This window comes from Crocodylus siamensis, chromosome 9, assembly GCF_052110815.1.
Source record: "Crocodylus siamensis isolate JL-2025a chromosome 9, ASM5211081v1, whole genome shotgun sequence".
NCBI lineage: Eukaryota > Metazoa > Chordata > Crocodylia > Crocodylidae > Crocodylus > Crocodylus siamensis.
Genome location: NC_143403.1, coordinates 68718100 through 68733455, shown reverse-complemented (window position 1 = coordinate 68733455; position 15356 = coordinate 68718100). Strand labels below are relative to the sequence as shown.

Here is a 15356-nt window from a genome sequence, read left to right as displayed (position 1 = left end):
CCTCTACAGAATGAAATGTATAATTTCACAGATAAGCAGAGCTCAGGAAGTTTCCATGACTGCCTGGAACAATACAAAGAGAACTGGGGCTACTTAAACTTAAGTTAATTTAAGAAATTGTATCTGTTTATTGACAGTACTCACCATAGTAGGTGAAAAGCTCCGCATTTTCATATCATTTATCCATATTCTTGCTACTTCTTTTGTAGAAGCCTCCTTCTTTACAGCACCATTGCTTACGTCAGCTAAAAAAAAGTTGCAATTTGATGTTCCATTATATTGAGTTATAATACCCTCCTCTACCTCCACTTATAAAATGGAAAACAAAACTCTGAAGTCTTCGACAGCATACAGATACCCTTAAGTACACTACCAATATATTTAGCCATAAGTCTCTGCACATGCTTAAAATTAGTCCTGGTACTGCTTTTAAAAGAAAAATGTGTACTTAAATAAAATGTATTAACCAGTGCCATAATGAGATACATGAGACTTCTTTAATACACCAAGAGAATATACCTCCACCGAGCTATTAAATAATTATTCCATCTTATGTGCGAGTTAAGACAGTTTAAGAAACCACAAACCCAATTTTGTTGATTATGTGCTCTTACCTGGTTTGGTGGCATTTACCACCTTTGGAGACACTACAATTATTTCTGTAAGAAAGTTAACATTTTGGACTTAATTATTTTCATCTATACAAGTGGACAGCAAAGTTAAAAACTTAAGTTCTTTTTGTATGGACAGACTTTAACTGAGACATTTCGAAGAGTCAGCTGGAAAAAACACACATGCCTTGTAAAACTTTCCGAAGTAGCTGAACCACTCCATAACAGACCTTCTTAAAATGAGGAGCTACTTGAAAAGTTTCATTTCTGGTTGTGTGCGCCTGGGGACTTGTAGATCTTCCAATATTCCACAGTGCTCCAATCTTCCTCCCCCACCCCTACCGTCAAATCCACAGGGGAGAAGCGGAGAGCTGGGTGGATAAATTATCTGTTCAGCCACTACGTTACACTCCATGGGTCACCTGCCACTGCCCGGTGTTCTGCCTCAAACCCTTTGCCTCTCTGCTCAAAGGAGAGGAGAGGTTCTAGGGATATGGGGCTGGAATCCCTGTGGTGGAAGCCATGAACTAACACAACAGATTTTTCCTCCCGCAACCAGACCTGCCAATAGGTGTCCGGGCACTAGGAGCACATTTTGTATGGGAGCACTTGGAATGGTCTTGGCACTTGACTGCACTCCTGTACTTCTCTGCTCCAGACACGCACCAGACTGCCACTGGAGCCTAGATTGCCAGCATGCAGTCTCCTTTGCCCCTCTGCTCCTGGGGGATGGAAAGGACTGGGGTTCTGAGGACTTAGGGCTGGAGAGCCAGTTACCCCAGGAGTGGGACATCCCCACTGCCACTAAAGACTACCACATGCTCCCCCAAGCCCCAAGCTAGATCCTGGGCCTGCCTCTCCATCCCTGCATCCTCCTTTAGTTTAGCATCTCTGGCTAGACAGCAAGTGGCTACATGTAGCCTTAGCCACAGGACAACAAGGGCTACAAATCCCCATGTGAAACACTATCCTTTTGAAAGTGGGTTACATTTTGAAACATTTCAAAAGTTACTTCTAAAGAGGCAGAAACAAGGGTGTGGGTGGGCAGGAGAGGTAACGACTACACCGCTAAAAATCGCACACAAGTAATAAAAATACCACAACTCAAATCTTCTGCTGTAGTAAAACTTTAGCAGCTCTATTATATACTTCTTCAGAAATGTCACCAGAGAAAAGCAGTTCCTTGAAACACCGTATTTAGAAAGCACAATTCTTGCCCTGACCCCAACCTTTCTGGCAAAAGATATGTTATCAAGATACAATCACTGTAAATAGATGTGCTACTGTTTGTATGAGCTACACTTTGCATGCAACTACCAGACAGATGGACAGCAGCAAAGGTTCATACTATGGCTGAGTTTACAGCTGAGCTTTAAACAAAAATGACTGCCTTGATTAAAATCTTTTTTCATTTTAGGGGCAACTAAGTAATACCAAAGTGAGTTTCTGCCCTCTGATCCCCCTTTCAATATTTGACAGTGGCTTAAATTCTTTAAAAAAAGCTGGGTACTGGAGAATTCAGCCATGGAAGTTTCATTTCTCAAGGGGCTGTAAACTTGACCTGCTGTTCTCCCAACTTCACCAGCAGAAGCACATCTTAACCTTGCAAGTGGGATGTAAGACAGACGTTCTAACATATAAAAACACTAGTGGGGGGTGAAACGAAAGATAATATATTCAGGTGAAACTCCCAAAGGAATATAAGCAATGAGAATAATTATCCACAAGAGAATGACAAACTGTCCATCTGGTATCACTGAGGAGCTTATGATTGCTTCAGCAGTTAAGTCACCCCATTTTTTTTAAATCCCATCAGAAAGGTCACCAACTTAATACAACAGGGTACAGTTTCACTGTGTGTCACCCTTAAATTCTGAATGCACGCGGATTTTACTATCTTACTTAAATAAGCTGCATCTTATTTAATATGCAGGATAACAGCTCAACATGGTATTTATTTCTCCAGGAACATCAAGCCTCATTCAGACATCACATTAGTAAGAACTTTTACAACATCTGAATCAGCCAAACTGGATACTAGAATTAAGGTGCATTAAAAATGCCTCTGGGCAGAACTTTATTTATTTCCAAATTGTAAATATCATGGTTAAACCTAAAAAAAGATCTGCGGCATAAAGACTGTATTTAAAGTGTTATTTATTGCTCAAATATTTATGGTCTCTGAAACCTCCTGGGCTCCACTTACATTTATGTCCCCCCATCTTCCAGCTTGTGCAGAAAGCTTTATGACCCATGTTATTTATTTGGTCCACTGGCAGGCCAGAGAATTCTCTTGTTCTAGAGAGGTTGGAAGGTGTCCGATTTTGAAATACAGATGTGGTTGCCTACATTCATCATGTTATGTTAAAACTCCTGTTCCTTTGTTCCCCTCCTCCTCCTCCATCATGGGCTATTGTTACCACATAGCAAAGTAAAATGTATTAAAAGTGGGTACTGCCTTGAATACCAAGTCCATCTTAAGCGTCCTGCATGTTTCCCTTTTCTTACTTTTAATTCACTCTTTGTTAGCTTTAGATTTCTTAAGACCCCTGTTCCTCACTACCAAATCACCTATATTTTCATTTCAGAAACGCTCATTGCTAAACCTAGAAACTGATGCTATTAGAGATGCTGACACTTACAGGTCCCATAAGAAGTTTATGCATATACTATTAGGAAAAGCAACTTTAGAAGAGATGCTCAACAGCAGTCTGAAAGTGTAACCGTCCGTTATGACACTACAGCAGCCAAAAGATTAGATTAACAAATATAATTTGTTTGCTTCATGCAGCACTGGGGTATACAAAATTTTACTGTTTTCCCATTATTTAGGTTTCCTTTTGGAAAAAGACTTCCATTCAGTGGAAATATTAAAAAGGGGACTAGAGAAAAAGGATTAAGACTCCAGGAAAGCATTTCAAAATTCTTTAAGTAAAGGGTGTCTAGGTCATTTGGCCCTGCAACCCACCTTGGAACCGTGGGCCTTCTTACAGGCCAGACAATCCCCAACATCAGCAGGACAAGCAGCAGCAACTGCATTAACCCCCCTGGGTGCTGATGCTAGACAGTGGCTCTAACAACTGTGGAGGTTAACACCATCCGTCCCACTGTCACAGAACTGTAACCCCACCAGGGATCTTGACCCAGAATTTAGAGGCAGAGAAAGCAATAGTTGCATCAGTCCTTTGGGTATGGGCTCTGACACAGCGGCCCTGGCAGCTGGTGGGGTTAGTGCTGCTCTTGTTCATTCCATCAACAAGTTTCTGGCACAGCAGGCCAGATCCTGAGGCAGGTCTTTCGGCCAATCCTGCTTTAAGTTACTAATGTCCCCTTAAGGATTAGTTATGGCATCAGAAAGAATTTTCAGAATATGAAAATCCACAGATCTAGTCTGTAGAGAACTTGCAGACACAGAAACCACCCCCAAATAGTTCAATTTTCAGTGCCAGCAGTTTAAATCTCTGGTCATTATCCTACTTCAGGATCTCAGACATTTCTGCACATTGTATCTCCCAGTATTTGCTGCTTACAATTCAAATAGCCCTGCAATAAATTTTTCCCAGACTTCAAAGAGTATTAAAAAAGCACTACAAATCAACTCGCCACCACCGCAATCGAGTTCTGCATCTGACACAAACAGGGCCTGATGTGTATTCCTCCCATGAAATAAGCAGATTCTTAGTTTCTCCTTCTCAAATCAATGTTTTCAAGCAAGGCTGTCCAACTGATGGCCTGCAATGAGTGAAGTTGCAGGCTCTGGAATCATTGCAGCAGGGAGAGGAGAGTAAGGGGAGTACTCATGCAGGTGCAAGCTGCAGCCCACGGTGGAAGTGCAGGTACAAGGTGCAATGGGAGTGGGGGGGAATCTATGCAGTGTGCAAACCGTGACCACCACTGGTACAGCCAGTGGGGTGCAGCGTTGGATAATGCAACTTGCAGAGTGTGTAGCCCCCGACCACTTGGAAGGTAGACAGCCCTGTTTTACAGAAACACAGATAGGGTCAAAATACCAACATGTTCTACAAGTCTCCATCTCTGAAGAAATTTAAAAAAAAAAGACAAAACACACAACTAAGCGTACAATGGCAACACCCATACTACGGCAAGGAACAAATGAGATGGCAAGGCATGTTCAAGCACTGCAGGTGTACCATAAACGTAGAGGGAAGCAATAACTGACTATAATAAGCACATCACCAACGTTAATCATTTACCTGCTGCTTATTGCTAAATTTCAGGGCTGAATTCAGGGTTCAGATTTTTTTTTAAAAGAAGTACTTTATGCTACTCCCTCCACAATTTCAAGTAGCTGAAATCTAACATGCAAGTCTTAATGAAGTCTGAATTTCACCACAATCTACTCATTTGGGATGTGCATGCACTAAACAATTACTCCCACATTTCTAAAATAGTACTTATAGAAAAACTCACTTGCTGCTGTTGCAACTGGCTGGGCTATGTTAGGAGGCGGCTTCAGTTTCATTAGTTCATTAAGACTATTGTTTTTGAGCAGATCTTTCAGCTGGATCTGGTCCTTTGAAGGAGTAGGGGTCAAGGCACTGCGTACTGCTGGTGCTGCAACCGATGGTCGAGTAGTTGTGCTGGTCTGTATTATTTTTGCTACAGTGATGGTCTGTCTGGTAGTTGTGACAGGTGTGGTTTTTGTCATTACTATTGTAGTCCCCAAAGTTGGAAGCTGATTTATTTGATTCAGCACAAAGGTTGTAGTTGATGGCGGCTGCTAGAAGAAAGAAAAAAACAAAACAAAGACTGTCCTGTTTGGGAAATAACCACTAAGATTTTTCATGAGACAATACTCAATAAAACAAAACTTACACTAATGTCTTTCAGCTAGAGACAGGAATAACCAATTCAAAAGGAGTCAACGCTGGGAACAGTGCAGGGAAGATAGGTGTCAATATTCTTTGCATCTCACAACTAGCATGGACCATTTACAGTATTTCAGAACTTGAGTCCAAGCAAGAAGCTTCCTCAAAAGCATGTGCTAATGTGTGGTTTCCTGATTTCTTCAAGAATTTTTTTCTAAGAAGGAAAGGATCTCATCCCCCCCAGACAAAAAGTACAGTTGCTGTGTGTAGCAAACTAGGCTGGAAAACAATACAACACACTGCACAAGTTATGCAGTTAGGTTATAAATAAAAAAAGTAACATCTATTTATAAAAAAACCTGTTCCTGTGCATTCTTTTTTATACACCCTACCCCTCAGATGCTGATCATACTTCTATGCTAGCATTCTCATTTTAAGGAAGATATGAACATTCACCTTGATAACTGCCATTCTTCTTGATAAATCTAACATTTTCAAGATCTTAATGTAGGATGATACACAAACACCAATTGCTTAGGTGAACAGTTTCTATGCTCAGAAGATAGAAGTCAAATTGGGCTCATTTTTAAACAATGTTTCCCTTTTAAACTTGACTTTATCCAAGAGATGGCCTCTCCTGCACTTCATAACGACCCAGAGAGATGTTCAAAAGTGGGGAACATAGGAAAAGAATGTTTTAATGTCTTAGAGATTATATTAAAAAATGACCGCAAAGTTGGTGTTTGTATAGGCCTTCCTCAGCTATACACTTTCCTATTATAACCATACAAAACCCTGAATATGCCAGTTCTTACCCTGACATTTAGTACTGCTGGAGTAGATACAGCCTCTGGTTCTTGTTTAACAGCAGCTGTTGCCTCAGTCTCCAAGCCTAGGTCTAATGCACTAAGTGGCACTGACTGGAGAGAAAGAAAGCGAGCATGATCAGGCACTAATCTGAGCAGGGGGAGGAGGAAAAAGAAAATCTTCAAATATCCACCCATGAAACTGAAACTAATAACTAATTCCTTTGCTTTGTCCACTAATCCTAATTTCATTAGAAATAAGGATTGTAGAGTACCTCGTCATCAAGTTAGTGCCCAAAACTGTTCCAAGTACAAGGCTTTCCAGCTAACTGCTACAAAAATTTGAATTTGTTTGGCCATCTCATTTCTGTTTGATAGACTATTGTTCTCTACTCTGGTGTTTGAAAAAAATGTTACGTTCCTGTAGAGTGGGAGTTGTCATGGAAATTAAACACCCTAATAAATTCATTCTTCCTCTTGTTAGGTGTAGTTCTGCTTTCCTAAAAGTAGGAATTAAAGTTCTGCATGGATACACTCACCTAGCTGGGGTCATTTGACCCCAACATTCTTTCCTGCCTATGGCAGGGGGTCAGACTTGATGACCTGCTTAGGTCTCTCCGACCCTACCAACTACAAAACTATGATACATCATGGCATGTCTCTTTAAATAACGTAAAAGTCAGCTAAGGATTCAATTAATAAATTATACACTTTGGATGCCTACAGATACATATTTAAGGCAGAGTACCAACTCATTTTCTTTATACGCAAGCTCCGTATAGCACAGCAATGAGAACATACAGCATGTTCATACTCTTTAACAGTTAAAGAGTATGGTTTTCCTTGAGTATAAGGAATGCACGATCCTATATTATTTAACATCATCCAATTATTTAAAGCGTCTTGTTTTTAACCTGCTGAACAGCTGCAGTTGGTGCTATGGTTGCAAGACCCATATCCGCAGAGTCAATATCAAAGAGATCATTTGGACTGATTCCGCTCTCACTCAAAGCAGCAAGCAACAGATCTTGTCCTGGCTCCACCATTTCTGAAATACAAAATTAAGAACAGGTGCATAAGTTAAAATTATCCAAAATGAAATCGTTGCTTATTTTCCAAAAGCTTCACCTTATCAATGTAGTCACTTTCACAAGATGAGGTTAGGTCAGGGGTGAGCAATTATTTTGGGTGGAGGGCCGCTTACTGAGTTTTGGGAAGCCATCGAGGGCCACATGACAGGCAGCCAGGGACAGATTAAAATTCATTTTCTAAATTTTTTACGGGTCCCGTGGGCCAGATAGGCTCAGTGGGCTACATCCTGCCCACCCCTGGGTTGGGTTATAAATCTGCCAAGTCCATTGACGGTGCCCCATACAACTTTATTTCCCATTTTTTAAATACCTTTATTACTATTATGCAACAAGACTCCACAAGGAAAGGAAGAATTAAAAGCAGCCATATACAAAACACTACCCAATATAAGTAAAAAAAAACCCCAAAACAAACAAGAAACCTCTCTCTAGTTTTTGTAAAAGAAATGTTAAATCGTTCAATTACTACTGGTCAGTAAAAGTGTTGAGACTCAAAATCCAATTTAAAAGTTAAAAACAACCCTTTAAGAACAGTGGGAGGAAGAGATAGTTATCTAGTAGTTTAAAAAAATCATTAAAATTTACGATTTGGGCCATTTTATAGACATTTAATGAAAAAAATAAATCATAAAAGTTAGTTTTCATGAGTAGGTCTAAAATAACTTGCAATTATTTGTTATTTCTAAGCAGCAGCTCATGCTTTCACAGAGAAAAACTGGAGAGGTTTCTTTAAACAGCAAGTAGGACAAATAGATGACACTGCTATAACACATTCATGGGCTAACCAAATATTAAGAAAAGACCGTAGTTATGTTGAACCGAAAGGCAGGCTAGGGGGCACTTCACATAAAGGGCAGCAAATGAGCTTTTCCAGATGATTTTAAAAACTTCAAAACTGAATCAAATACCCCACGCTGCACACGGAGTGCAATGGTTCCTTCCTCCAGTGACAAGTCAGCTGTTCCAAAGCGGAAGACAAATAGCCAAAGTAATCCCACCAGGAAATCAGTTTTTGCTTACACACACGGCTACTTGATTCCATCTGCCTGTTAGACTTTAAGACATGAAATTATGTCCTAGATTAATCTATCTAATGTTGGGAAGATATCCACTCTGTATTGACTGCTTAGGAGTTATCATCAAAAGACTATTGTACTAAGAAAGAAAGAAAGAAAGAGGAACAAAATTATTAGGGGTTGACCAATAAAGATTTTCTTGGCCAATATCGACAGCCAATTATTAACCAGCCATATCAGCTGATACTGATCTGATAACACATTTACAGGCATGCAGCCAGGCAGCATGGAAAGCAGCTCCCTGCAGGTAAGTCTGTGGAAAGGAAGTGGGGGGTCAGGGAGCGGGGGGGGGGGGGGGGGGAGGAAAATCAAGGCCCCCACAGTGAGGAGGAGATTGGGGCAGGAGCAAGGGGCACTGCCCAGCCAGGGCAGCAAACTGGACCCAAGGCCAGGGCAGGGCAGGGAGCGGGACAGAGCTGGATGTGGCTCGTCCAGGGGATCAGCATCCTGGCATGTAAAAATGGCAGTGGGGGCACATGGACTAAAGCTTGTTGAATGAGTTTTAGTTCAAATACCGCCGCCACCATTTTTAACCAAAAGGACACTTAACTGGAGCCTAGCAGAGCAGGGCAAGGGCAGACACAGGCTGCTCACTGTGGGGCTTGGGGCTCTCTGCCTGCTGCTTTTGCCCTGGGAGCCCCACAATGGCTGCAGGAGGCACAACTCACCACCCCCACTACTGCTGGGTGGGCAGGGGGTATGCAGCTGATGCAGGGCCCCTGATGGAAACGCAGCAGGCAGAGAGCACCACACCCACAGTGAGCAGACCACACATGAATCTAGGGGGGCATGTGCCCCACCATGCCTCCATTCTGCTCCCCACCCAGGGTCGGCAATATCCTCAGGCTCTGCCACACTAACCCTCCGCCAAATGCCCCTTCCCCTCCAGAGACCCACCTACAAAGGCACTGCTCTCTACACTGTCAGGCTGCATTCCTGACCGCGTGTGGCTGCACACGTGCACGGCATCTGTGAGGACCGACCAGGAGGTATGTTATATTTATCAGTGAACTTCATCAGCTACACCAGCCAAAAAAGCCAATAGCTGATAATGTTAATTTTCCTTTTCATCGGTGCCAATCTGATGTATAACTGATATATTGGTGCATCCTTAGAAGTTATAACTTAAAAATAAACAAGTCAACAAACTCAGACTGCATGTACCAAGAGTTCTGAAGACATTTTAGAATGGACCAGCTGAGCTGCTAGTAAGCACATAACAATCAGCTACTACCAAAAAAGTGGGTGAAAGCAAACATTGTATATGATTTTTGAAGAGGCACTCCAGGTAACATGTAAGGCTTAATGATTCATAATTTTCCATCTGCACCTGGTAAACTTGTGAAAATTAAAAACATGATCAAAATCTCAAAGTTCATGATGGAGGTGATCAAGTCAGTACAAGAGCTATTGCAAAGGAAGTGCTTTCATTACTTTATTAGAATTTTTTTATTATTATTAACAGAAAGGAGATATGAAAGTGTGGAAATTAAGACTTGAAAAAGTTTTTAAATGAAAAAAACTAAGTTAGCTAACACTGGGGAACCCTGAAGCTCAGTAGCAAAAACAGTTGTATGTGGACACAAGCAACATAATGCAGGTTTTTCCCTCAAATAGGAAGTACTCACTTTCCATTCCAAGTAAATTGTATCAATTGAAGAGAGCTAGGCATCACACTTCTGAAAAGAGAAGCGTCAGAAAGGAAGACAAAAACTATGGAAGTTATAATGGCGTTACATGAAAATCAGCAGCATGCCTTCACTTGGTTAACTACAAAAGTTAAATGCACTACTCCCAATCCCTAAATGGAAGTAGCAGAAATAAAAGGATTACAAGAATGAGCAGAGACGTGAAAAAAATCTCATGAAAGACAACTGAAGACTGGGAGCATTTACCACAGATGAAAGAAAAGATAGAATACAAATAATGAATGGTAAATTTCCTCTGCTTTGAACCTTTATCTCCTCCCATAACAAATGAACACAGCATTGCTCAATGAAATACAGAGAAGGAAAGAGAGCTCTGTCTCACACGATTAACCTGTGAGACTCACTGTCAGGATGTACGGAAGTGAAAAACAAAAGTCAGATATTTAAAACACTGAATATATGCAAAGAAAATCCAGAACCACAAAAGGATTTTTGGAAGATGTTTAAATTCTCATGCTCTAGAGTATGAATCAGCCTTTAACTGGTGTTAGGGAGAAACTTTCCCCAGGACATACCACCTCGTAACTGCTTACTACAGCATCTGCACCACATGACAGCTATCTGGATTTGGTATAGCAATTTCTAAACTCCTTGAAATCACTGCAGTTGCTCTTTGCCTCGTCCGTGCTGTAAAACTACAGTGTTTTCTTCATCATACAAAATCCCAGCTTCCATACTCTCTCTCAACACACCCTCCTATCGTTAAAATAGCCTTCAAGATATTTGTTACTAGCAAACAAATTGCAACTGTTTACTTGCCATGTCAGTCAGTTTAGACAATGAAAGTCAATTTGCCAGTTTCTGGTTCCTGTATACCAGGAACAAAGTGGTAGTGTTCTAGATGCAGACAAAAGGGAAATAGTGAACACCTCCCAATTTTTCGTTGTCATTACAGGCAATAATTAGATACCTAATCTTACATTTTGTGAGACTAGTTACACAAAACCTGCACCAAAAATTGTAGGTTCCAACGACTCAGTTTTGCTTTAGTATAAAAGGTAAATGGAAACAAGTGCTGGGGAGAAAAAACTAAATGCAATGAGATGTGGCTTAGCTTCATTCAGGCATGTAATCAAGCCTAGAACATTATCAAGTCAAAACACAGCTCCACAGTTGTACAAAGCAGAAGGCTTTTTAGTCAGTATCAAGCAAGCGTGACTTCAGCAAGCTTCGCAGCTTGAAGTCAGCAATACTATAAAGGCCTGTTCTTCACATTCAAAAAGTTCCTAAAAAGAGTTGTGAATTCTGTAAGCAGTTCCCCAAATATTTTATCAATTGAAAACAGACAACTGCTGGGCATGTAGAATCTCAAAATGTGCCCCCATGCTACTAAGCAATGAAACTCAACATGTTAGAAGGGTCATAAAAACTATATATAAAATGAAAAACGTTACAATTATTAGATACCTGAAAAGTAGTCTGCCATTTTTTTCAGAACACACAAAAACATGTAAAAATTAATGCAATATCAGTTGAGGAATGGACACTACAGAAAAGGAACATAAAACTCACTACGTTGTTTATGATACACTGTGCTACTAAAATACACTAGTTTTTCAAGTTAAGATAAAAGACTAAGCATTACATAAAATCAATTTCTGGTTTGTGGAGCAGTAACTGCCAGTATTTCAATGTCATATCTAATATTATGGCATGTATCTATGCCAACACAGATCTGTCTCTCCTTCTGGAAAGTGCAAAAACCAGCAAAATTCAAAAACAGGTGTCTAGCAGCCTGCTTCTGCTAAAAGGAAAGAAAAAATGGATGATGTGTGCTCCAGAATAGGCTACATTTCCATTTTTGAAAGAAAGCCTTAACAGTCATACACTTTTTTTTTTACTAATACTTACACTCAAATTTCATTAGTTTTACTTCTTAGACAGCCAATCATATTTTAAAACTTTCATTTATAAATTATGTTTAATTGTGGCATTACAATTTACTGCATAAACTTATAACAACACCATAGCCAATCTGGTGTAGATGTCATCCAGGCTTCAAGACCACTGGCTCACATGATTTGATGTCTATGGCATATCCAACATATGAAATTAATGCTTTTGACTGTAAATAACAGCTCTATCTAGAATACTAAAACCCAAAGTGCAGTCATTAATCTGTATTGTTAAGAGTACTGGCAACTTCTGTTCCTTTCCACACACCACTCCCTTAGCCCCACATTAAGATTTCTGCCATAACTTTCAGGAAAACATCCCCCCTTCCCCACCCCCCCTTCAAGCCAATGCACACTTACAAAACATAACTTGCACAATAACCAAAAGGCCATTTTTTCTACTTTTCCAGATAGTTTCAAATTTCATATCAACAGCCATCTCAATGGCCATCTCAATGCATAAGAAAATTTACTTAGAATCCTGAGGCATAATTCTGTGGTTCTAGTAAAAAGAGTCAGGATTGTAACTGGAAAAAGATACTTTTTGCAGTCCCTCAAACTCTGCCTCTTTCTGAAGGCAGAATAAAACGCCAATAAGATTGTACATATGTTCAGAAGATCACTACACAAAATGTGACAGACTTCTCCGGCGGGGCTCCTTCTCCAGTAGGTTCAAATGCACCCACAGGAAAAATAAGCACATGCCTCACGTACTCTCATGTTCAGTTGGGAAAACATCAGAAGTTAAGCTTCCATTTAAAAAAAAAAAATTTCTAATCATCCTGGATGCACAGAACTTGAAATTATTGATCAAGTGCTACTGGTAGTTATGTCTGCCCAAAACTACAGATAGCTTCTCGTGGCATGGGGATGGAAAAGGGGGAAAATGACCAGAAGTTCACAGTTTGCAGTTTGCTAGAGAGGAGGTGGGATTGCTCTTAGCCCAACTTTTAGGTCAGATTGAAGAAAAGTAACTGCCTTCTCCACGGTGTCATCTAATTACAGAACCAAAAAAAATTAAGTTTGAGTACAGATCTTTATCCCCACCCCCATCCTGTGTCAGCAGTGAAAAAGTTGATGTTTCTATTTAAACTGACACCAAACAGAAGTTAGCATTTTATTGAAATGTAATGATTTGAGTGAGAAGAGTCTGAAAGAGTTCATCAGGCTGCTCATATTTTGCAGACTTTTCAAATGTGAAAGTGGAATTGTAGACGGCGGTCTGAAAAAATATCCAGGGACACCAATCCACCTGACTTTGAGCCTCAAAGTCAAAGCTTTCACAAGTTGATACTGAAGCTCGGTGAAAACCCTTTTTCATTTCTCAATAGGTGCCTGCCTTTGGGGCCTGATGTAGCAGCTACAGCTTTCATGAGCTCCTTTTAGCAACAGACAGGCAAAGAACTTACGCTAAACAGGGAACAGACTTTGCAAAGGGAAGACCAGATCTTATTTCCATGGGGTCAGCATCATTTTAAAGTGCAAAGCTGTAAACTTCTGTGAATCTGTGTAAAGCTATGTGTGCGCAAACACAAAATGAGAGCTAACTTGAACGACACATCACCTCTGCTAACAACTCCGCTGCTGGCATTAGGCAGATGGAGCCTAAAACCTGGGTCTAAAGAAGTATCTTAAAATGAAGCTGTGCAAAAACAAAGCTTATTTTCTACCTAGGTGGCCTTTTTACCATCTTTACATTTTCCCTCAGCCCAAGGATGGGCATGAGCGCCTCAAAATGTCCAGAACGTTGTTTTTCTTGTTGTTTGCAATTTCTTTGTTGGTCCAATAAAAGGCATCATCTCTGAACCAAAACTTTTAGACTTCCACATTTCTTAAATTAACACATTTTCTTACAAAGGAAAAGAACAAAGAGGAAGAAACCCCAGGATTTCCCATCCCATCCCCAGCCTTGAAGCCAAGTCTTTCTTTAAACCTAAAGGCAGCACCTGCCCGAGTGAGAACTGGCCACTGGAAGGAAAAAAAACGCAATGATTATCACAATGAGGCTGAAAAGAAAAAAAGAAAAAAAAAATCGGTGGGGAATAAGTTCACAACTTTACAAAGCCTGAGAGCAGAGGCAGCACCGGTGCACCTTTGCCCCCCTTCCCTAGAAGGAAACATGGGGGTCAGTAGGTGCAAGAGAAACCCCTGGGGGCAGCTGTAAAGGCCCAGCAGTTTCCTCCTGCCAGCGAGGTGCAGCCCTGCGGGCACTGCCCCAGGCAGCTCCCCCCCAGCACGTGCTCGGGACATAAACTTCCGGGTTGTGCGGAACTGGCTGCGTAATCATGTCCCACCAACGGCTCCCGGCACGGGGCCCCCGGGGGGCGGCCCGGGGCAGCCTGAGAAGAGCGGAACGGGCCGGGGTGGGCCGGGGGCCGGAAGCGGGGGGGGCGGCCCCGCACGACGAGGGGTTGGGTCGTGACCCGCGGCCCCTCAAGACAATGCCCGCGCGCGGCGGGCGGCGGAAGGGAGTAGCCCCCTCCCCCGGCAACAAGTTCCCCCCACACCCGCCCCCCCCCCCCCACTAGTGCGGCGCGGCGGTGGAACTCACTCTCTGCCGATGTCCCACGGCCGCCGCTAGAAGTCCCCGCGCTGGCCCCGCCGTCCGCCGCTTTCTAACTCACCGCCGCCATCTTTGCCCTCCCTCCCCTCTCACGGGGGGAGGGGGCCGGCGGCGCCGCCGCACCACGTGACCCGGCCACGATCGCTCCTCCTCCCGCACACGTGACCTCCTCGCGCGGTGCCACGTGACTTCCCTGCCTTCACGTGACTGGCCATCACGCCTCGGCCTCGCTCCCGTCACGTGATGCACCCCCCTCGCGTGGAAGGGCGAGCGAAATAATTCTTCTGGAAAGTCCCGGCGGCTTCGGAGTCCAATCTTGTCTTGCTCGCACCCCGGTCTGCGGTGGGGGGTGGGGGTTGGGGGAGGGGGAGAGCGCTGAGAAGGTCGCCAGGAGTCACGTGATCTCAACGCTTCAAGATGGCGGCGTGCGGACGTTGCACGCTCTCGCGAGAGATTGTCGCGCGCGGGGCATGATGGGGAGGAAGGTGGGAGGGTGAGAAAATGGCGCATGCGCGCTTGGGTTCCGCTTCGTAGGAGGGGTTGGGCGCATGTGCAGAGTGGGCCTTTGGCTTCAGTTCACCCCGTTCAGCCTGGCTCTGGAGGGGACCCGCAAATTTGGGGGTTTCAAGTCTTCTCTGCATAGAGCTGCAGGCCTGGTGTAGGAAATACTCTGAACCCAAAGGCATGGGGAGCCTGTGTAGGGATCCTGGTTTTCTCTGATTTGAAAAAAAAATCCCTTAGTTTTTTATTTAAAAAAGTAACCCAAAATCTATATT

General features: G+C 42.5%; 1 protein-coding gene across 2 annotated transcripts in view; it reads right to left on the bottom strand.

The window, feature by feature from the left end:
• SBNO1 (strawberry notch homolog 1) overlaps positions 1-14740 on the bottom strand; it is a 45833-nt gene extending 31093 nt beyond the window's left edge. The window contains exons 1-5 of one of the 2 annotated variants that reach the window (XM_090062228.1): positions 14569-14740; positions 7161-7294; positions 6256-6360; positions 5043-5352; positions 145-245 (exon numbers count right to left, since the gene is read on the bottom strand). In XM_090062228.1, the coding sequence (XP_089918354.1) occupies positions 145-245; positions 5043-5352; positions 6256-6360; positions 7161-7292 (648 nt within the window). In that variant the 5' untranslated portion in view covers positions 7293-7294; positions 14569-14740. The remainder of the gene's footprint in view (positions 1-144; positions 246-5042; positions 5353-6255; positions 6361-7160; positions 7295-14568) is intronic. The other variant, XM_090062229.1, reaches the window with a different exon arrangement.
• Between the last annotated feature and the right edge of the window lie 616 nt (positions 14741-15356).